Source organism: Mya arenaria, chromosome 14 (genome assembly GCF_026914265.1).
Source record: "Mya arenaria isolate MELC-2E11 chromosome 14, ASM2691426v1".
NCBI lineage: Eukaryota > Metazoa > Mollusca > Bivalvia > Myida > Myidae > Mya > Mya arenaria.
This window is the reverse complement of record NC_069135.1, coordinates 36,090,160-36,113,174: the sequence shown is the minus strand read 5'-3', so window position 1 is coordinate 36,113,174 and position 23,015 is coordinate 36,090,160. Positions and strand designations below refer to the sequence as shown.

The window sequence follows — 23,015 nt, the reverse complement described above, 5'->3', positions numbered from 1 at the left end:
ATGAGCTCCATCAATGGTTACCATCCAAATTGGCATAATAGGCATATCAAAGTAGCTACTGGGAGTAGGAATATAGACTTTGGAACTTTAAACAACAGTGTGTGTATACCACGTGATAAATTACGTCACAAAAATGCGGAAGGCTTCGAATGATGACATGAAACAAAAGGAGGTCTGTGCTGCGCAAAGAGCCACGCCTTCGTTTTATTACCTGAGTTTGATTTGGTTAGATTCCTCAAACACTTCGACAAACCTGTTTCCAAATAAATGTTTTGACAGTGCTACATCAATCTGCGGTTTTGTGTAAGGTTTGTCGAAGTGATTTCAGAAACTAAGCTCTCAATCAAACTCTGCTTAAATACCGAAGGTAGGGATCTTTAAGCATCGTATAATGCGTTATGTTTCATTTACAATAGTGATGAAATCGTGAAGTGATCTTAGTTTAAAGTCTTCATTCAAAACAAAATATTGCCTTCCGAAGTAGACATGAACAAGCAACAAACTGTTACAGTTTCGCATAATGCATAAAACTATATAAAACTTTTTTCTGCTGCTACCATCGTGGAATTTAAAAAAATACATTTCTTATGCATTTCCTTAATTAACATTCAAACACCATTCATTGCTCAAGTTTTTTATCATTCTCTTTGTAAAAGTATTAAATCCTAACATATTATAACATTAATCTCCAACATCCCGCTCATGTACTATACAATAATTAAATAGCTATTGTGTTATGATTTGTTCTTGCTTTGTCAAATCTAGCTCGGTTATTGGAAACATAGCTTGCAATTTTTATGGTCCGCACTTTCTCAAACTATATTTTGGTGGTAAAGAGGCAGACGACACTTGTTAGTATTAATAGGCATCTTATGTTGTGAGTGTCGAGTTTGTGGCTACACTGAACAGGGTTGAAAACAACCCTGTCAAAAAACTAGAGGGACAAAAACAGCACCCAAAAATTCAATTGTAAACCCTGGTGATGGTCAAAACGACAGCCAACTAGAGACTCATACAAGGGCATACAAACACCACAGTTAGTTTCTGAACGGAAGACCTTCAGGTCCAACGTTCATCGTAGGCATATCAGACCCTTGCTACAAATTAATAAACGGTAAACTGGTCAAAAATAGTACGCTTTGTCACTGTCTGAATACACATGGCATTTTAAAATTTAAAAAAAAAATGTGAAATGAACTATAGTAATGTATATTTGAACTGGTACATTTTTGCATATTTTAGAAAATGCAGCTAAAAAATACAAAAAAAAATACGACAATATACTATATAAAGTCCACTTTGGCTAAAGGAAAAATGTACAGTTACAAAATCGTGAACGTAGCAAAAGTTTACTTTAACAAAGGTAAAGGTTGCAATTACAAAATAGTGACCAAAGCAAATAGTCCACTTTAGCCGTGGAAAAATGTCACTTAAAGATGCACTCTTATTCCCTAATAAGATTACCAAAATTAATAAAGGATGAATAAATGTCGAAAACAATGGTTTTTATAAAGGATACCGAGTTTAATTTGAAAGAAATAGCATAAAACACGGTATTTCTACCTTATGGGACTATAGTAGACCGCAGCAAATCTTTTAGCATTCACAAATCATTTAATATTTTTGCACTTTCTGCTATTAAATACTCGGTTACAATCTTGTTATCATTATTAATAAATTCCATAAATGCATTATTTAGTAAGCAGTTAAAGGTATATAAGTCAAAATTGATATTTGTTTTACATATGTTTGCATTGATTTTGAATAAGAGTGTCACTTTAAGTGGCCTTGATATGGTCTCTATAGAAGTTCTCCTGTATAAACAAATGGAGCCCGAATTTAAGATGAATGTCCTTGATAAGCCTAAAGTTAAATACTTTGGACATAATGTAAACATAATGTAAACTATACTGAATTCATGGAACAAAACGACTTCCTATTTATAATTTTAATATGAAGAATATTTTGTATTTGTCACAATGCAAAATGCAAATCAAATACTACGCTTATACTTATGTTTAACATGAGTTACTCATGATTTATTCTCATTCATCAGAGGTTCGATCGTGATAAATCTGTGGTACGCATAGCATAATCACTCTTGTGAACGATAATGCTCATGATCATATCTCAGTTTATATATGCAGAGAGGTGTACATTAAATGATATGAACTCTAATCTAGCTCGTTTACAACTGAGCCCATCCTGACCAGTTTGTCATCAAAATAGGGGAGATAAGGCCTTAAAAATACATTTGGTTCGGGTTACCCGACCGTATCTACCGAATACGCGCCGACCCTACCGTTTTTATTGTCAAAATGAAAAAACAATGAAAAACTTAAAATATATATATATATATATATATATATTTCAATTGCTTTTCGATATGTAGTTTAAAACCTTAAATGCTTATACAGAAGATAACTTTAACACCATTCTCCAATAGGTAGGGTAGATAGGTTTTTTATTTTTGTATTTTTTTATATGTATATAGGATGTTACCCTAACCAAGCAATTTATTTATTTAGGCCTAACCAAGACAGTGTGATTGCGGATTCAGATTACGTCCATTATATAATAAACAGGACATTCAAATAATTTCAGTTAATTAGGGATCACTCGATACATTGCTACTATGCCATCCTATAAGCTGACCTACTTTGATGCCCGAGGTACAGCGGAATTTGCACGGCTCGTGTTTAAGCAGGCTGGACAGGAGTTCGAGGATGTTCGAATACCGATGGATCAATGGCCCGGGATTAAAGAAGGTTGGTCTAAGTAGCGAGCATTGTTTTAGTTAAAATGTTCAGAAAAAAGGTAAACAAATAAATGACTACATATCAGATCATGGCAATTCGCAACATTGTTTCATTTTCAAGTAAAATACGTACCGAGGTGGGTGCGATGATGGATATCTCGGAATTATGTTGACTCGAAGTCTTTTTCCCTTCGGGATAGCGAATTTCTACAGTATTATCGTACCGTTTCATTTTCAATATTCTTTCTCCACAGAACAGCCGATGAAGGCACTTCCGGTATTGGAGATAGACGGCCGGAAGTTCTGTCAGTCTGCAGCAATCGTACGATATCTAGGAAAGAAGTTTGGTGAGTTTATCGACGCTGTAGTTTATCTTGCAAATTGTATGTCAAGGATTTTTATTTTAGGAATAAGTGAAACCAAAGGGCAAGCCCAGCCACAGAGAATCATTTATGTATGGCACGATTGTCATAAGGTAGGGAATCATTCATGTATGGCACGATGGTCATAAGGCAAGGGATCATTCATGTATGGCACGATGGTCATAAGGCAAGGGATCATTAACGTATGGCACGATGGTCATCAGGCAAGGGATCATTCATGTATGGCACGATGGTCATAAGGCAAGGGATCATTCATGTATGGCACGATGGTCATAAGGCAGAGAATCATTCATGTATGGCACGATGATCATAAGGCAGAGAACCATTCATTTATGGCACGATGGTCATAAGGCAGAGAATCATTCTTGTATGATACGATGGTCATAAGGCAGGGAATCATTCCTGTATGGTACCATGGTCATATGGCAGAGAATCATTCAGGTATGGCACGATGTTAATAAGGCAGGGAATCATTCATGTATGACAAGATGGTCATATGGCAGAGAATCATTCATGTATCGCACGATGGTCATAAAGCAGGGAATCATTCATGTATGACACGACGGTAATAAGGCAGAGAATCATTCATGTATGGCACGATGGTCATAAGGCAGAGAATCGTTCTTACATGGCACGATGGTCATAAGACAGGGAATAATTCATGTATGGCACGATGGTCATGAAGCAGAGACTCATTCATGTTAAGTACGATGGTCATCAGGCAGAGAATCATTCAGGTATGACACGATGGTCATAAGGCAGAGAATCATTCATGTATGGCACGATGATCAAAAGGCAGAAAATGATTCATGTATGGCACGATGGTCATAAGGCAGGGAATCATTCATGTATGGCACGATGGTCATAAGGCAGAGAATGATTCATGTATGGTACGATGGTCATAAGGCAGGGAATCATTCAGGTATGGCACGATGGTCATGAGGCAGAGACTCATTCATGTATCGCACGATGGTCATAAGGCAGGGAATCATTTAGGTATGGTACGATGGTCATAAGGCTGGGAATAATTCACGTATGACACGATGGTCATAAGGCAAAGGATCATTCATGTATGGTACGATGGTCATCAGGCAGAGAATCATTCAGGTATGACACGATGGTCATAAGGCAGAGAATGATTCATGTATGGCACGATGGTCATAAGGCAAAGAATCATTCATGTATGGCACGATGGTCATAAGGCAGAGAATCATTCATGTATGGCACGATGGTCATAAGGCAGGGAATCATTCATGTATGGCACGATGGTCATAAGGCAGAGAATCATTCAGTTATGGCATGATGATCATAAGGCAGAGAATCATTCTTGTATGGCACGATGAACATACGGTAGAGAATCATTCATGTATGGCACGATGGTCATAAGGCAGAGAATCATTCAGGTATGGCACGATGGTCATAAGGCAGAGAATCATTCAGGTATGGCACGATGGTCATAAGGCAGAGAATCATTCAGGTATGGCACGATGGTCATAAGGCAGAGAATCATTCTTGTATGGCACGATGGTCATAACGTAGAGAATCATTCATGTATGGCACGATGGTCATAAGGCAGGGGATCATTCATGTATTGCACGATGGTAATAAGGCAGGGAATCATTCATGTATCGCACGATGGTCATAAGGCAAATAATCAATCGTGTGTGGCACGACGGTAATAAGGCAGAGAATCATTCACGTATGACACAATGGTCATAAGGCAGAAAATCATTCACGTATGGCACGATGATCATAAGGTAGATAATCATTCGTGTATGGCACGACGGTAATAAGGCAGAGAATCATACACGTATGTCACGATGGTCATAAGGCAGAGAATCATTCACGTATGGCACGATGGTCATAAGGCAGAGAATCATTCACGTATGGCACGATGGTCATAAGGCAGGGAATCATTCACGTATGACACGATGGTCATAAGGCAGAGAATCGTTCATGTATGATACGATGGTGATAAGGCAGAGAATGATTCATTTATGGCACGATGGTCATAAGGCAGACAATTATACGCAATGGTCATAAGGCAGGGAATCATTCATGTACGGCACGATTGTCATGAGGCAGGAAATCATTCATGTATGGCACGATGGTCATAAGGCAGTGAATCATTTATGTATGGTACGATGGTCATAAGGCAGAGAATCATTCACGTATGGCACGATGGTCATAAGGCAGAGAATCATTCACGTATGGCACGACGGTAATTAGGCAGAGAATCATTCATGTATGGCACGATGGTCATAAGGCAGAGAATCATTCATGTATGGCACGATGGTCATAAGGCAGAGAATAATTCATGTATGGCATGATGGTCATGAGGCAGGGACTCATTTATGTATGGCACGATGGTCAAAATACAGGGAATCATTCACGTATGGCACGATGGTCATAATGCAGGGAATCATTCATGTATGGCACGATGGTCATAAGGAAAGAATCATTCATGTACGACACGTTGGTCATAAGGCAGGGGATCATTCGTGTATGGCACGATGGTCATAAAGCAGGGGATCATTCATGTATGGCACGATGGTCATAAGGCAGAGAATGATTCATGTATGGCACGATGGTCTTAAGGCAGGCAATCATTCATGTATGGCACGATGGTCATAAGGCAGGGGATCATTCATGTATGGCACGATGGTCATAAGGCAGGGAATCATTCATGTATGGCACGATGGTCATAAGGCAGGGAATCATTCATGTATGACACGATGCCCATAATATGACCAGGTAATCATTCATGTATGGCACGATGATCATAAGGCAGGGAATCATTCACGTATCGCACGATGGTAATAAGGCAGGGAATCATTCATGTATGGCACGATGGTCATAAGGCAGAGAATCATTCACGTATTGCACTGTGGTCATAAGGCAGGGTATCATTCATGTAGTGCACGATGGTCATAAGGCAAAGAATCATTCATGTATGGCACTATGGTCATAAGGCAGAGAATCATTCATGTATGGCACGATGGTCATAAGGCAGAAAATCATTCATGTATGGCTCGATGGTCATAAGGCAGGCAATCATTCATGTATGGATGATGGTCATAAGGCAAGGGATCATTCATGTATGGCACGATGGTCATAAAGCAGGGAATCATTCATGTATGGCACGATGGTCATAAGGCAAAGAATCATTCATGTATGACACGTTGGTCATAAGGCAGGGGATCATTCGTGTATGGCACGATGGTCATAAAGCAGGGGATCATTCATATATGGCACTATGGTCATAAGGCAGAGAATCATTCATGTATGGCACGATGGTCATAAGGCAGGCAATCATTAATGTATGCCACGATGGTCATAAGGCAGAGAATCATTCATGTATGGCACGATGGTCATAAGGCAAGGGATCATTCATGTATGGCACGATGGTCATAAAGCAGGGAATCATTCATGTATGGCACGATGGTCATAAGGCAAAGAATCATTCATGTATGGCACGATGGTCATAAAGCAGAAAATGGTTCATGTATGGCACGATGGCCATAAGGCAGGGGATCATTCATGTATTGCACGATGGTCATAAAGCAGAGAATCGTTCAGGTATGGCACGGTGGTCATAAGGCAAGGTATCATTTATGTATGGCACGATGGTCATAAGGCAGAGAATCATTCATGTATGGCACGATGGTCATAAGGCAGGGGATCATTCATGTAAGGCACGATGGTCATAAAGCAGGGGATCATTCATATATGGCACTATGGTCATAAGGCAGAGAATCAGTCATGTATGGCACGATGGTCATAAGGCAGCGGATCATTCAGGTATGGCACGATGGTCATAAAGCAGGGGATCATTCATATATGGCACTATGGTCATAAGGCAGAGAATCATTCATGTATGGCACGATGGTCATAAGGCAGAAAATCATTCATGTATGGCTCGATGGTCATAAGGCAGGCAATCATTCATGTATTGATGATGGTCATAAGGCAAGGGATCATTCATGTATGGCACGATGGTCATAAAGCAGGGAATCATTCATGTATGGCACGATGGTCATAAGGCAAAGAATCATTCATGTATGACACGTTGGTCATAAGGCAGGGGATCATTCGTGTATGGCACGATGGTCATAAAGCAGGGGATCATTCATATATGGCACTATGGTCATAAGGCAGAGAATCATTCATGTATGGCACGATGGTCATAAGGCAGGGAATCATTAATGTATGCCACGATGGTCATAAGGCAGAGAATCATTCATGTATGGCACGATGGTCATAAGGCAATGGATCATTCATGTATGGCACGATGGTCATAAAGCAGGGAATCATTTATGTATGGCACGATGGTCATAAGGAAAGAATCATTCATGTACGACACGTTGGTCATAAGGCAGGGGATCATTCGTGTATGGCACGATGGTCATAAAGCAGGGGATCATTCATGTATGGCACGATGGTCATAAGGCAGAGAATGATTCATGTATGGCACGATGGTCTTAAGGCAGGCAATCATTCATGTATGGCACGATGGTCATAAGGCAGGCAATCACTCATGTATGGCACGATGGTCATAAGGCAGGGAATCATTCATGTATGGCACGATGGTCATAAGGCAGGGAATCATTCATGTATGCCACGATGGTCATAAGGCAGAGAATCATTCATGTATGGCACGATGGTCATAAGGCAGGGGATCATTCATGTAAGGCACGATGGTCATAAGGCAGGGGATCATTCATGTATGTCACTATGGTCATAAGGCAGAGAATCATTCATGTATGGCACGATGGTCATAAGGCAGAAGATCATTCATGTATGGCTCGATGGTCATAAGGCAGAGAATCATTCATGTATGGCACGATGGTCATAAGGCAAGGGATCATTCATGTATGGCACGATGGTCATAAAGCAGGGAATCATTCATGTATGGATGATGGTCATAAGGCAGGGAATCATTCATGTATGGCACGATGGTCATAAGGCAGGGAATCATTCATGTATGCCACGATGGTCATAAGGCAGAGAATCATTCATGTATGGCACGATGGTCATAAGGCAAGGGATCATTCATGTATGGCACGATGATCATAAAGCAGGGAATCATTCATGTATGGCACGATGGTCATAAAGCAGGGGATCATTCATGTATGCCACGATGGTCATAAAGCAGGGAATCATTCATGTATGGCTCGATGGTCATAAAGCAGAGAATCATTCATATACGGCACGATGGTCATAAGGCAGGCAATCATTCATGTATGACACGATGCCCATAATATGACCAGGGAATCATTCATGTATGGCACGATGATCATAAGACATGGAATCATTCATGTATGACACGATGGTAATAAGGCAGGGAATCATTCATGTATGGCACGATGGTCATAAGGCAGAGAATAATTCATGTATGGCACGATGGTCATAAGGCAGGGGATCATTCATGTATGGCACGATTGTCAAAAAGCAGAGAATCGTTCAGGTATGGCACGGTGGTCATAAGGCTAGGTATCATTCATGTATGGCACGATGGTCATAAGGCAGAGAATCATTCATGTTTGACATTATGGTCATAAAGCAGGGGATCATTCATGTATGGCACGATGGTCATAAGGCAGAGAACCATTCATGTATGACATTATGGTCATAAAGCAGGGGATCATTCATGTATGGCACGATGGTCATAAGGCAGAGAATGATTCATGTATGGCACGATAGTCATAAGGCAGGCAATCATTCATGTATGACACGATGGTCATAAGGCAGGCAATCACTTATGTATGGCACGATGGTCATAAGGCAGGGGATCATTCATGTATGGCACGATGGTCATAAGGCAGGGAATCATTCATGTATGCCACGATGGTCATAAGGCAGAGAATCATTCATGTATGGCACGATGGTCATAAGGCAAGGGATCATTCATGTATGGCACGATGGTCATAAAGCAGGGAATCATTCATGTATGGCACGATGGTCATAAGGCAGAGAATCATTCATGTATGGCACGATGGTCATAAGGCAAGGGATCATTCATGTATGGCACGATGGTCATAAAGCAGGGAATCATTCATGTATGGCACGATGGTCATAAAGCAGGGGATCATTCATGTATGGCACGATGGTCATAAAGCAGGGAATCATTCATGTATGGCACGATGGTCATAAAGCAGAGAATCATTCATATACGGCACGATGGTCATAAGGCAGGGGATCATTCATGTATGGCACGATGGTCATGAGGCAAAGCCATGCAGACTATTGATGAAAGACACACAATACAGCAAAGGAAGTTTACAATGAATGGTCACCGCCATAGAATGGTCAGTGATAATTGATGAGTTCATTGGAATTGAGTAGGAACAAGGGTTTTGAAGCCACAAAATATTGTATTGCATGTACTGATTAAGGTTTGAGTTTGGCGCATTGATTCCATCGACAATCTTATGAGCGGTCTCATTTCTGTGGGAGATTGCCATTTCATCAAGATTATTCTAGGATTGGTTTCGTACCTTGGTGAGACCATTTAATCAAGATTTCTAGTATCGGTTTCATACCTGGGTTAGATTTTCGACAATAGTACTGATGCATTAATATCCTTAAAGTGACACTCTTATTCAAAATCAATGCAAACATATGTAAAACAAATATCAATTTTGACTTATATACCTTTAACTACTTACTAAATAATGCATTTATGGAAAATATTAATTACTGATAACACGAGTGTAGCCTTGTATTTAATAGCAGAAAGTGCAAACATATTAAATGATTGGTGAATGCTAAAAGATTTACTGCGGTCTACTATAGTCTCATAAGGTAGAAATACCGTGTTTTATGCTCATTTCTTTCAAATTAAACTCGGTATCCTTCATAAAAACCATTGTTTTAGACATTTATTCATCCTTTTTGATAGATTAAAACAACTTTATTAATTTTGGTAATCTTATTTGGGAATAAGAGTGCATCTTTAAATGAAATGTTTAAAATCTATCCTTGGTACGCAGTCAAGAAAGCCTGTTATCACGTTTGTGTTTGTTTGGTCTGATGGGATCGGACGAGGAGGAGGGACTTGTTGTTGATGAACTCATGGAGGTGTTTGCGGAAATGGTGAACAAACACCTCGTAGGTTTCAAGACGGAGCAGGATGAATCCAAAAAGGTAGGAATCATTGAGAGAATGATTTCACCTGGCCGTTCGTGTTATCTAAACATCGCTTCATTGGTATTAAAGGGACTATACACCTGATAATACAATTGCAGGTAACAAAAAGAAAGTTGTCAACACGGGAAATCATTATGCGCTATTTTTAAATGGGGAACCTCAGATGAGACAGCAACATGATCAATACGTTAATTCTTTTAATCATGTAAAGAGGTGTATTAAAAATTATTTTAATCATGTTAAGGGGTGTATTGATTATTCTTTTAATCATGCTAAGGGGTGTATTGATTATTATTTAAATCATGGTAAGGGGTGTATTGATAATTCTTTTAATCATGTTAAGTAGTGTAATAAAAAAATCAAATGGAGCCCGAATTTAAGATGAGTGTTAAGGGGTGTATTGCTTATTCTTTAAATAATGTTAAGGGGTGTATTTATTATTATTTTAACCATATTAAGGGGTGTATTGATTATTCTTTTAATCATGTTAAGGGGTGTATTGGTTATTATTTTAGTAATGTTAAGGGGTGTATTGCTCATTCTTTGAATAATGTTAAGGGGTGTATTGATTATTCTTTTAATCATGTTAAGGGTATATTGATTGTTTCTTTAATCATGTTAAGGGGTGTATTGATTATTATTTTAACGATGTTAAGGGGTGTATTGATTATTCTTGTAATGATGTTAAGGGGTGTATTAATTATTATTTAACCATGTTAAGGAGTGTATTGATTATTCTTGTAATCATGTTAAAGTGTATATTGATTATTCTTTTAATCATGTTATGGGGTGTATTGATTAATCTTTTAACCATGTTAAATGGTGTATTGATTAATCTTTTAATCATGTTAAGGGGTATTTTATTATTCTTTTAATTATGTTTAGTGGTGTATTGATTATTATTTTAACCATGCTAAGGGGTGTATTGATTATTCTGGTAATCATGTTAAGGGGTGTATTGATTATTATTTTAATCATGTTAAGGGGTGTTTTGATTATTCTTGTATTGGTTAATCTTTTTATCATGTTATGGGGTGTATTGATTATTCTTTTAATCAAGTTAAGGGAGGTATCGATTATTCTTTTAATCATGTTAAGGGGTGTATTGATGACCTTCCACTGGCTAGCTTTAACCGCTCTAGTCTTATGTTTTGAGGAAATACTGTATTTGTCGAATTTTGGATCATCTGGTGTCTTGTCCAATTAAGTAAAATAAAAGATACATATGAACGTTTTGCTGAAAATAGTAATCATAGCAATATTATCCTTAAGTAAATGCTGCTGGTTTACAAAAATGAGTGGGATTTTTTATATATATATGCCATTGTGTATACTTGTATGACCTATATAATGTTTGCCAATGATGCGTTCATATACAGTCATTGTGTCTTTAATATATGTACCATTTAAAATATGCAAAGCAATATATATATAACGAGAAAGGAGTTATTTCAAATATTTACGGAACGTGGCTTTGTATTGATTGTTTTATCTAAAAGGGACTATACACAAGATTGGCACCAAAAAAAGTTTTTTTCTGTAACGAATCTCAGGACAATTATTTAATAAAATGATTTACACTTTGATATCATTATTGTAAAAAAAATACCAAAATGCAAAAAAGGAATTGAGTCCGGGTTCGAACCAGTGTCGCCAAAATTGCAGTCCCGTGTTGTATTCACTGTGCTACGAAGGCTTACCCTAGACCTTTGGAATATTTAAGCTATATACCTAACTTCGTAATATCACGTGATAACATCGACTAGCCAATCACGCATAAAAATGAATTCTACTAAGTAGACATACCTAGTAATCTTTTTAATGGAAAAATACGAAGAAAATGCGAAAAAAAAATATTTGTAAACTATGGGGTACTTCAGTTAGTTAGTTTCAATGCATTGTACACATCGATACCAAGTTTATGTCAGTTTTCGACAATTTTCTTCTTTTTTCCGCTTTTTCATCATACGGTGTATATCCCCTTTACAGCTACCAGATATGTTCATTGTTTCAGCTCGAACTGGTCAAGAAGTTTAAAGAGGAGACCTTTCCTTTGTATTCGTCATTCATTGAAAAACGACTAGATGAAAACAAAAACAAGAATGGTGAAGACGGGTACTATGTCGGAAAAACGGCACGTATTTTATTCATATGTAATTCTAATTTAAAAAAATATGTACTTCTACACACATATTCTAACACTTCACTGTGTCTCAGCCAAACTTCATACAAAATTCCAAATCCTACCTATATCTTATCTCTATGCGTACAAATAAATTTCAAACTTGAAATGAGGTAGTAGTAGTAGTTGTAGTAGTAGTAGTAGATCATCATCATCATAATCATCATCATCATCATCATCATCATCATCATCATCATCATCATCATCATCATCATCATCATCATCATCATCTCATCATGTCATCATCATCATCATCATCATCATCATCATCATCATCATCATCATCATCATCATCATCATCATCATCATCATCATCATCATCATCATCATTAGCAGAGTAATAGTAGTAGTAGTAGTAGTAGTAGTAGCAGTAGCAGTAGCAGTAGCAGTAGCAGCAGCAGCAGCAGCAGCAGCAGCAGCAGCAGCAGTAGTAGTAGTAGTAGTGGAGGTAGCAGCAGCAGCAGTAGTAGCAGTAGTGGAAGTAGTTATGGTAGTAGTATATGCAGCAACAGCAGCAGCAGTAGTAGCAGCAGCAGCAGTAGCAGCAGCAGCAGCAGTAGCAGCAGCAGCAGCAGTAGTAGTAGTAGTAGTAGTAGTAGTAGTAGTAGTAGTAGTAGTAGTAGTAGTAGTAGTAGTAGTTGTAGTGGTAGTAGTAGAGGCACTAGTAGCACTAGTAGCAGTTGTAGTGGTAGTGGTAGAGGCACTAGTAGCAGTTGTAGTAGTTGTAGTGGTAGTAGTAGAGGCACTAGTAATAGTTGTAGCAGTTGTAGTGGAAGTAGAAGAAGCACTAGTAGCAGTTGTAGGAGTTGTAGTGGTAGTAGTAGAGGCACTATTAGCAGTTGTAGTAGTTGTAGTGGTAGTAGTAGAGGCACTAGTAGCACTAGTAGCAGTTGTAGTGGTAGTAGTAGAGGCACTAGTAGCAGTTGTAGTAGTTGTAGTGGTAGTAGTAGAGGCACTAGTAGCAGTTGTAGTAGTTGTAGCAGCTGTAGTGGAAGTAGAAGAGGCACTAGTAGCAGTTGTAGGAGTAGTAGTGGTGGTAGTAGAGGCACTAGTAGCAGTTGTAGTAGTTGTAGTGGTGGTAGTAGAGGCACTTGTAGCAGTTGTAGTAGTTGTAGTGATGGTAGTAGAGGCACTAGTAGCACTAGTAGCAGTTGTAGTAGTTGTAGTGGTGGTAGTAGTAGAGGCACTAGTAGCAGTTGTAGTAGTTGTAGTGGTGGTAGAAGTAGAGGCACTTGTAGCAGTTGTAGTAGTTGTAGTGGTGGTAGTAGTAGAGGCACTAGTAGTAGTTGTAGTGGTGGTAGTAGAGGCACTAGTAGTAGTTGTAGTGGTGGTAGTAGAGGCACTAGTAGTAGTTGTAGTAGTTGTAGTGGTAGTAGTAGAGGCACTATTAGCAGTTGTAGTAGTTGTAGTGGTGGTAGTAGAGGCACTAGTAGTAGTTGTAGTAGTTGTAGTGGTAGTAGTAGAGGCACTATTAGCAGTTGTAGTAGTTGTAGTGGTGGTAGTAGAGGCACTAGTAGTAGTTGTAGTGGTGGTAGTAGAGGCACTAGTAGTAGTTGTAGTAGTTGTAGTGGTAGTAGTAGAGGCACTAGTAGCAGTTGTAGTAGTTGTAGTGGTGGTAGTAGAGGCACTTGTAGTAGTTGTAGTAGTTGTAGTGGTGGTAGTAGAGGCACTAGTAGCAGTTGTAGTAGTTGTAGTGGTGGTAGTAGTAGAGGCACTAGTAGTAGTTGTAGTGGTGGTAGTAGAGGCACTAGTAGTAGTTGTAGTAGTTGTAGTGGTAGTAGTAGAGGCACTAGTAGCAGTTGTAGTAGTTGTAGTGGTAGTAGTAGAGGCACTAGTAGTAGTTGTAGTAGTTGTAGTGGTGGTAGTAGAGGCACTAGTAGTAGTTGTAGTGGTGGTAGTAGAGGCACTAGTAGTAGTTGTAGTGGTGGTAGTAGAGGCACTAGTAGCAGTTGTAGTAGTTGTAGTGGTAGTAGTAGAGGCACTAGTAGCAGTTGTAGTAGTTGTAGTGGTAGTAGTAGAGGCACTAGTAGCAGTTGTAGTAGTTGTAGTGGTAGTAGTAGAGGCACTAGTAGTAGTTGTAGTAGTTGTAGTAGTAGTAGTAGTAGCACTAGTAGCAGTTGTAGTAGTTGTAGTGGTAGTAGTAGAGGCACTAGTAGCAGTTGTAGTAGTTGTAGTGGTGGTAGTAGAGGCACTAGTAGTAGTTGTAGTAGTTGTAGTGGTGGTAGTAGAGGCACTAGTAGCAGTTGTAGTAGTGGTAGTAGAGGCACTAGTAGTAGTTGTAGTAGTTGTAGTGGTAGTAGTAGAGGCACTAGTAGTAGTTGTAGTAGTTGTAGTGGTGGTAGTAGAGGCACTATTAGCAGTTGTAGTAGTTGTAGTGGTAGTAGTAGAGGCACTGGTAGTAGTTGTAGTAGTTGTAGTGGTGGTAGTAGAGGCACTTGTAGCAGTTGTAGTAGTTGTAGTGGTGGTAGTAGAGGCACTAGTAGCAGTTGTAGTAGTTGTAGTGGTGGTAGTAGAGGCACTAGTAGCAGTTGTAGTAGTTGTAGTGGTGGTAGTAGAGGCACTAGTAGCAGTTGTAGTAGTTGTAGTGGTGGTAGTAGAGGCACTTGTAGCAGTTGTAGTGGTGGTAGTAGAGGCACTTGTAGCAGTTGTAGTGGTGGTAGTAGAGGCACTTGTAGCAGTTGTAGTAGTTGTAGTGATGGTAGTAGAGGCACTAGTAGCACTAGTAGCAGTTGTGGTAGTAGTAGAGGCACTAGTAGCACTAGTAGCAGTTGTAGTAGTTGAAGTGGTGGTAGTAGAGACACTAGTAGCAGTTTTGGTAGTAGTAGAGGCACTAGTAGCAGTTGTGGTAGTAGTAGAGGCACTAGTAGCACTAGTAGCAATTGTAGTAGTTGTAGTTGTAGTGGCGGGCTCGGACCCAAGACATCACGTGTGATAGGTGGACTCTATATCACATCACAAAAAAACAAAGTGTGCTCATAATTTATTTCAATATCAAAGGTGACGGTTGCCGATCTTGGGATCTACTACATGATGTTCAAGATCCGTGAGTTTATGAAAAGGTACGACATTGATCTGTTGGAGGGCCGGACGGCTATCAGTGACCACATGGCCAGGGTGGAGCAGCTGCCTAATATTGCAAAGTGGCTTAAGGAACGTCCTCAGACAGAATTTTAAACACGGACCGCCCTCAGAAAGACTATTAAATATGGACATACGTACCATAATAATTATGTTTGAACTTATTTTTAGCTGGCTATGCATGTATTATCCTTATATACCATAGATGATAAATGAAACAAAATTTTATGACAAAATGGATGGCGAAAGAAGATCAAACACAAAATCGCCTGAAACCAATTCAACAGTCTTTACTCTGGCCACGCTTATGTTGCAAGTATGCAAATACATTAAAAATGGACTAATAATTGCTTTGACGCATTATAACGGATGAACGTTGTCATGTTTAAGTCTTGTTTTCTTTTTGTTCTAAAATGCAATAAAATCGATTAAGTTCAGATCGTGTTTGATATTATCGTAATGGCTGCTAATTCATACATGCAATATCCCCCGGCGGGGGTAAAAATCACCCGGAATTTCGACCCATCCCCTGGTCCCCTGGAATTAATTATTTTTATTTTTTATTATTATTTTTTTTAACTTGCTTATGTTGACAGTGGAAAGCATTTATAATCTTATGATTGTAACATTCCATGAAGGACTTTGATGACTAAATCAAAACAATATTGTAATTAGAGTGTATTTCTGTATTTATTCTTATATTATAAATGCAGATATTGCGCAAAAATTCGCCGCGTAAAAATCCCCTGGTGTTATATCAAAATCCCCTGGAATTCAGACCAAAATCCCCTGGGAAGTCTCTCAGAAATATAGCATGTATGGCTAATTGCTGGAGCAAGCCTTATTTCATCATGGTTACCTTGTACGAGCGCAAATTTTGAATCGAATAGCAGACACACGCGTACAATCTGTGCGAATATAACACTTGCTTATATTCTATTCAAACCTTAAACTAAAGAAGAATGCAAATGTTTTATCTTACACAACTCGCATACCCTTTAAGACATTATATGTGGACTCATGGTACTTCAAAAGGAGCTGTTAACGATAAGTGTTGCCAATCTGAGTACTAGCTGGTACTCGCGTCGCGTAGTGAAGCAAGTATTGGGAATACATGTATGGTTATAAATTGATATCTTGTCTTGCGGCGTGGTGAAGCGAGAACTGGGGATATGGTTATAATTGAATACATGTATGTTGTCTTGCGGCGTGGTGAAGCGAGTATTGGGGATATGGTTATAATTGGATATGTTGTCTTGCGGCGTGGTGAAGCGAGTATTGGGGATATGGTTATAATTGGATATGTTGTCTTGCGGCGTGGTGAAGCGAGAACTGGGGATATGGTTATAATTGGATATGTTGTCTTGCGGCGTGGTGAAGCGAGTATTGGGGATATGGTTATAATTGGATATGTTGTCTTGCGGCGTGGTGAATCGAGTATTTGGGGATATGGTTATAATTGAATACATGTATGCTGTCTTGCGTCGTGGTGAAGCGAGTATTGGGGATATGGTCATAATTGGATATGTTGTCTTGCGGCGTGGTGAAGCGAGTATTGGGGATATGGTCATAATTGGATAGTTTGTCTTGCGGCGTGGTGAAACGAGTATTTGGAGAAATGGTTATAATTGAATACATGTATGATGTCTTGCGGCGTGGTGAAGCGAGTATTGGGGATATGTTTATAATTGGATATGTTGTCTTGCGGCGTGGTGAAGCGAGTATTGGGGATATGGTTATAATTGGATATGTTGTCTTGCGGCGTGGTGAAGCGAGTATTGGGGATATGGTTATAATTGGAGTTGTTGTCTTGCGGCGTGGTGAAGCGAGTATTGGGGATATGGTTATAATTGGATATGTTGTCTTGCGGCGTGGTGAAACGAGTATTGGGGATATGGTTATAATTGAATACATGTATGTTGTCTTGCGGCGTGGTGAAGCCAGTATTGGGGATATGGTTATAATGGGATAGGTTGTCTTGCGGCGTGGTGAGGCGAGTATTTGGGATCTGACTTTAATGTGATAGGTTGTCTTGTGGCGTGGTGAAGCGAGTATTTGGAATCTGACTTTATAGTGATAGGGGTTCTTCTGGCGTAGTGAAGCGAGTATTGGGTATCTGACTTTATTGTGATAGGTTGTCTTGTGGCGTAGTGAAGCGAGTATTTGGGATCTGACTTTAATGTGATAGGTTGTCTTGTGGCGTGGTGAAGCGAGTATTGGGTATCTGACTTTACAATGATAGGGGTTCTTCTGGCGTAGTGAAGCGAGTATTGGGTATCTGACTTTATTGTGATAGGTTGTCTTGTGGCGTAGTGAAGCGAGTATTTGGGATCTGACTTTAATGTGATAGGTTTTCTTGTGGCGTAGTGAAGCGAGTATTGGGAATATGGTTAAAATTGAATACATGTATGTTGTCTTGCGGCGTGGTGAGGCGAGTATTGGGGATATGGTTATAATGAGATATGTTGTCTTGTGGCGTGGTAAAGCGAGTATTTGGGATCAGACTTTAATGTGATAGGTTGTCTTGTGGCGTGGTGAATCGAGTATTTGGGATCTGACTTTAATGTGATATGTTGTCTTGTTGCGTAGTGAAGCGAGTATTGGGTATCTGACTTTAATGTGATAGGTTGTCTTGTGGCGTAGTGAAGTGAGTATTGGGTATCTGACTTTCTTTAATGTGTGTTGTGTTGTGGCGTAGTGAAGCGGGTACTTAGGATCTTATTTTAATGTCATGAGTGTCTTGTTGCGTAGTAAAGCGAATATTGGAGATTGAGTGGCATGTGTTAAGCTGTCTTGTGGCGTAGTGAAGCAAAAATTGGGTATCTGATTTTTATGTGATATGTTGTCTTGTGGCGTAGTTTAGCTCTTGCTGTGTGAATGTTAGGTTCTTAATTTAATGCGTCTTTAAACAAGACCATGGTGGGCCAGAGGTGAGTTATTATGGGCTGCCGGGCCCAGGGATTATTAACCTGCTATGTCTGGGGTAATTTAGTTTTTGCTACTGTGCCCAGGGTATAATTTTTGAGCAGCTAGGTCCATAGTTATTAATGTTTGACTGCTCGGCCCAAGGTAGATATGACGCTGCTGGGGCCACAATAGTTAAATTCGGCTGCTCGGCGTGCTTGTGGCAGGTTATATTCGGCTGCTCGGCGTGCTTGGGGCAGGTTATATTCGGCTGCTCGGCGTGCTTGTGGCAGGTTATATTCGGCTGCTCGGCGTGCTTGTGGCAGGTTATATTCGGCTGCTCGGCGTGCTTGTGGCAGGTTATATTCGGCTGCTCGGCGTGCTTGTGGCAGGTTATATTCGGCTGCTCGGCGTGCTTGTGGCAGGTTATATTCGGCTGCTCGGCGTGCTTGTGGCAGGTTATATTCGGCTGCTCGGCGTGCTTGTGGCAGGTTATATTCGGCTGCTCGGCGTGCTTGTGGCAGGTTATATTCGGCTGCTCGGCGTGCTTGGGGCAGGTTATATTCGGCTGCTCGGCGTGCTTGTGGCAGGTTATATTCGGCTGCTCGGCGTGCTTGGGGCAGGTTATATTCGGCTGCTCGGCGTGCTTGGGGCAGGTTATATTCGGCTGCTGGGCCCGGGGTAGTTTATTGTTGGATCCATGGTTGTTTATTTTGGCTACTGTACCCAGTTTCATTTTCAACTTAAAGGTATAAGTCTAGTGTTCAGCACCTGAGGTACCTAATGTACAATTTTTTGGGTGTTTGTCGCCTGGTCACTCCATTTCAAGTTGGTATCATTTGAAACGGTTTAAAGCTGCACTTTCACAGATCTACCATGTTTACAACTTTTTTTTATTTTTTGACTTGGAAAGAGCAAATTTTTGCGTAAATATCTGCAGACCGATGATATAAGGTTGGTGACAAAAAATCAGATCGTAGATTTTCATATTTCCGTTACTAACGGTTTAAGGAAAATGCATAAAACATTAATTTTTGAACGGAAATATAAAAATCTGCGATCCAATTTTTGTCAGCAGTGTTATTTAACTGGTTTCCATGGATTTTCGCAAACATTGGCTCGTTCCAGCTTTTAGATCCTTGAACGATTATAAAATTGGCCATTCCATGTCCAAGTTCAATTGAAGTAAAGAACAAACAAACTGCGATAACTGTACATACGTATAATGTATTTTCGGTCATTTGCTGTACATTGTACCAGCAACCTATTCCTGTTCGAATGATACCAACTATTATTGGTCGCCTTGTTCGATATAATAAGATTATTTGTATAAAGAATATAACATCCATGGGATGGGGCGGATTCGTGATCTAGTGGTAACACACTTGACTGTCAATCAAGGGGTCGCAGGTTCGATTCCCCGCCGCACCACTTAGACTACTAATCGTCTTCCGGGTGGGACGTTTAATTGGGATACCGTATGACAGTGCTATACACTTGTGCACGTTAAAGAACCAGGGTAGCTCTTACAATGGTAATATTCTGTCTGTGCACTATGCTCCAAAACCTAAAATGACTGACAATCTCATCGGAGCACTCGCCGAATGGACACACACACACGCACACACACCGGTTTAGCTCACACACACGCACACACACACGCACGCACGCACGCACGCACGCGCGCGCGCGCACGCACACACACACACCGGATAAATACACGGCATCAAATCTAGTTGTCAATGTTTACGGCAACAGTTGAGTCCAGCCTTGCTCGAACAATTTTGAATATACACACGATAGTTCCCTCCTCAACTCTTTAACAATACGAACGACATACGGTATATTTTCATAACGTTTATTGATAAAACTAAACAAACGAGTGGATATTATAACTGCAAACAAATGGTGATATGGAAATATAACGACTGTTGAAACATTGTCTAGAATCAATGATATTGGCATGTGAGGTATAATAGTGCTAATACAGTCGAACCCCGTTGGCTCGAAATCGTTTGGCTCGAATTCCTCGTTGACTCGAACTGGATGTTAAGGACCCACTTCTTTATACTCAAGATAAGAATTTTCCGAGGCTCGAGGTTTTTTCGCCGGTTTCTAAGAGTTCGAGCCAGCCGGGTTCGACTGTTATATATATATATATATATATATATATATATATATATATATATATATATATATATATATGTTGATCTTTGTGCACAAGTATCAGCACTATTCGTCAGCCACTGTTATTTGCATGGCACCTTCCTATTCAACAGTTTCTTGCTTTTTGTACCGGCTGGTGTCAGGCTGTCGCTGGACTCCTTCCTTTTCAAGACGTTGATGAATTTCATAAATGAGTTGACCCCCTTTCGTGATTTTGAAATAGGCATCTCACAGTTGGGTAGGGACTTGGCCCGGTCGCGTTTGATGCTACAATATCCGGTCTTTTGCCTGATCACCGGATGGGTGAACAGCACCTCAAACACGACCTGTAGCTCCCGCCTCTTCAGCGCGGACACTTCCACATGCTGGTGTTCCCAGTCCATTGTGACAATGCAGTCCGCAACAACCGGATTTATGTGGCGGGTCTGTTGGTCTGTTTTGTTCCCCACGACGACTATCGGCAGATGGTGTCCGCGAATGCGTATGATCTCTTCCCTCTGCTGTCGGACGTATTCGAACGAAGACTCATCGTCAACGGAATACACTAACACAAATCCATCGGCTCGCCGAAGATTCATCTTCATGACGCTGGTAAATGGTAGGTCATGGTAGTCGTTGTCGATCAGATCTACAGTCATACTGTCAGTCATGAGAAGGTGATGGCCGCTTATGGTGGAAACAAACTCTTTCGCCAGCCATTCGTTGACAAACCAATCCGCTATCGTGGATTTGCCGACTTGCTTCGAGCCCAGGATAGCGATACGTGTGCTCCGTCTGGGTGACGTCCCTGCCCTCACACGGAATGACGGCGTTTGTATATTGTGGAAATTTGACCTAGAATTTGGAAATCATGAGTATTATATATAAATTTAGTTCGGTAATAGTGTCATTTATAACTTAGTTAATATTACTTAAAGTCATAAGTTCTAGCAATACTCCAATCAGTATACTAATATCAAAACTGTCTAATATAAATATATAAAGAGAGAGAGAGTCAGACAGACAGACAGACAGAGAAATCAAAGTCGTACTCACTGTTTCGGATGAAGGACGATGCAGGCCATGTCTGCTGTGAACCAGTACCTTTCCAAGCAGTCTGTTCAAGCCGTTGACTCAGTTAAAGTCACTGGTGGAAACTCGCATGTATATATATGCATCCAAAATATGGGATTGCTGGACAACCTTGTGTGTTTATCGGATCGTTCATTATCGCTTCCGAAGTCACGTCAAAACAAATATCAAGATCTTATATAGAACTATCTTCAATATTACAAAAAAACATGTGAACGCATTGATTTAATGTTGAACAAGCTGTGGTATTTCTTACCATAACATTTTTAAAGGGAATCGGGAAATCATGGTTAAATTTTGTCGCCTGTCCATTATCTTCCTTCCCTGATAGTTGTTTTCACTTTCAATAAAACGCTTGTTGTCCTTGACCGGTATTTATTTTACGTTTTAAGTCATTTTCTGATATTCAAATTTATTATTATATATAAGTATCTCATTTATTATATGAAATCATCGCTTTAACATATCCGAAATGCTTTATTTTCATTTATTATATGAAATCATCGCTTTAACATATCCGAAATGCTTTATTCTCATTTATTATATGAAATCATCGCTTTAACATATCCGAAATGCTTTATTTTCATTTATTTGATTCAAAAAACATACTTTCATGTAAAACAACTCGTATACTTTTCATTCAATTTGACTACAAAATTTCAGGAAATTGACTTGATAGAGGAAATGCCCTAATATGTTTCATGAATACCTAGCCGAGTCGGCACTTTTTACCGTATACATACACGCACACGGTTTGCAATATACTACGTCAACTTATGTGATTTGATAAAGTATACATAAGAAAACAGTAACATTATTTTTAGGTAAAATCTTTATTAAAGAATATTTACATTATTCTTACCGGCGTATCTGCAATAACTTGCAAAAAAACGTATCGCAATATACCATGATACAGATCTAACGTTTTGCAATATATATATATAGCAATACGGTTTTGGGCGTATCGATACGGGTTATTTGGCCTAATGGACAAAAGCTGTTATGAGGTGTTTGATTGAAAGCGATAAACGATTATTTAAAAGGCACTTTATTTCTAGATTTATATTTCGTTTGACATTCATTTCCATAAGACTAAGCATTTATTACGTATTTACGCATGTTTATGGCGCCCTTTGGTGCATTGAATCAATGTTTCTTATTCTTAAAGGCCTCCGAGCAGTTACCTTCAAGATCAGTTTTCTTTCCCTTTTATCTTTTGCTAGTACATGTACGACGTCTCTTACCTCCCTTGTTCATACTTGGAAAACAATAGCTTCGGTTGATTATGCTGTTGAGTATGCTGTCGAATCTCAGCTTTATGCAT

At 39.6% G+C, this 23,015-nt stretch overlaps 3 protein-coding genes across 4 annotated transcripts; 1 reads left to right on the top strand and 2 right to left on the bottom strand.

Annotated features, from left to right (window-relative positions):
- Positions 1-2,555: 2,555 nt before the first annotated feature.
- Positions 2,556-15,987, top strand: LOC128218248 (glutathione S-transferase 1-like). Of its 2 annotated transcripts, XM_052925861.1 has the most exons (5): positions 2,556-2,768; positions 3,013-3,107; positions 10,171-10,287; positions 12,305-12,424; positions 15,470-15,987. In XM_052925861.1, the coding sequence occupies exons 1-5, from the start codon at positions 2,636-2,638 to the stop codon at positions 15,644-15,646; spliced, it is 642 nt and encodes a 213-aa protein (XP_052781821.1). In that variant the 5' UTR covers positions 2,556-2,635; the 3' UTR covers positions 15,647-15,987. The 2 variants fall into 2 exon arrangements, with proteins under 2 accessions (XP_052781821.1, XP_052781822.1); XM_052925862.1 differs by lacking the exon at positions 12,305-12,424.
- A 2,561-nt stretch (positions 15,988-18,548) lies between these two features.
- Positions 18,549-19,190, bottom strand: LOC128216050 (uncharacterized). The gene has a single exon (XM_052922642.1). The coding sequence runs from the start codon at positions 19,188-19,190 to the stop codon at positions 18,549-18,551; it is 642 nt and encodes a 213-aa protein (XP_052778602.1).
- A 1,513-nt stretch (positions 19,191-20,703) lies between these two features.
- Positions 20,704-23,015, bottom strand: LOC128216049 (GTP-binding protein Rheb homolog 1-like). Its single transcript, XM_052922641.1, has 2 exons — positions 22,936-23,015; positions 20,704-21,454 (listed from the first exon to the last, which is right to left on the bottom strand). The coding sequence occupies exons 1-2, from the start codon at positions 23,013-23,015 to the stop codon at positions 20,704-20,706; spliced, it is 831 nt and encodes a 276-aa protein (XP_052778601.1).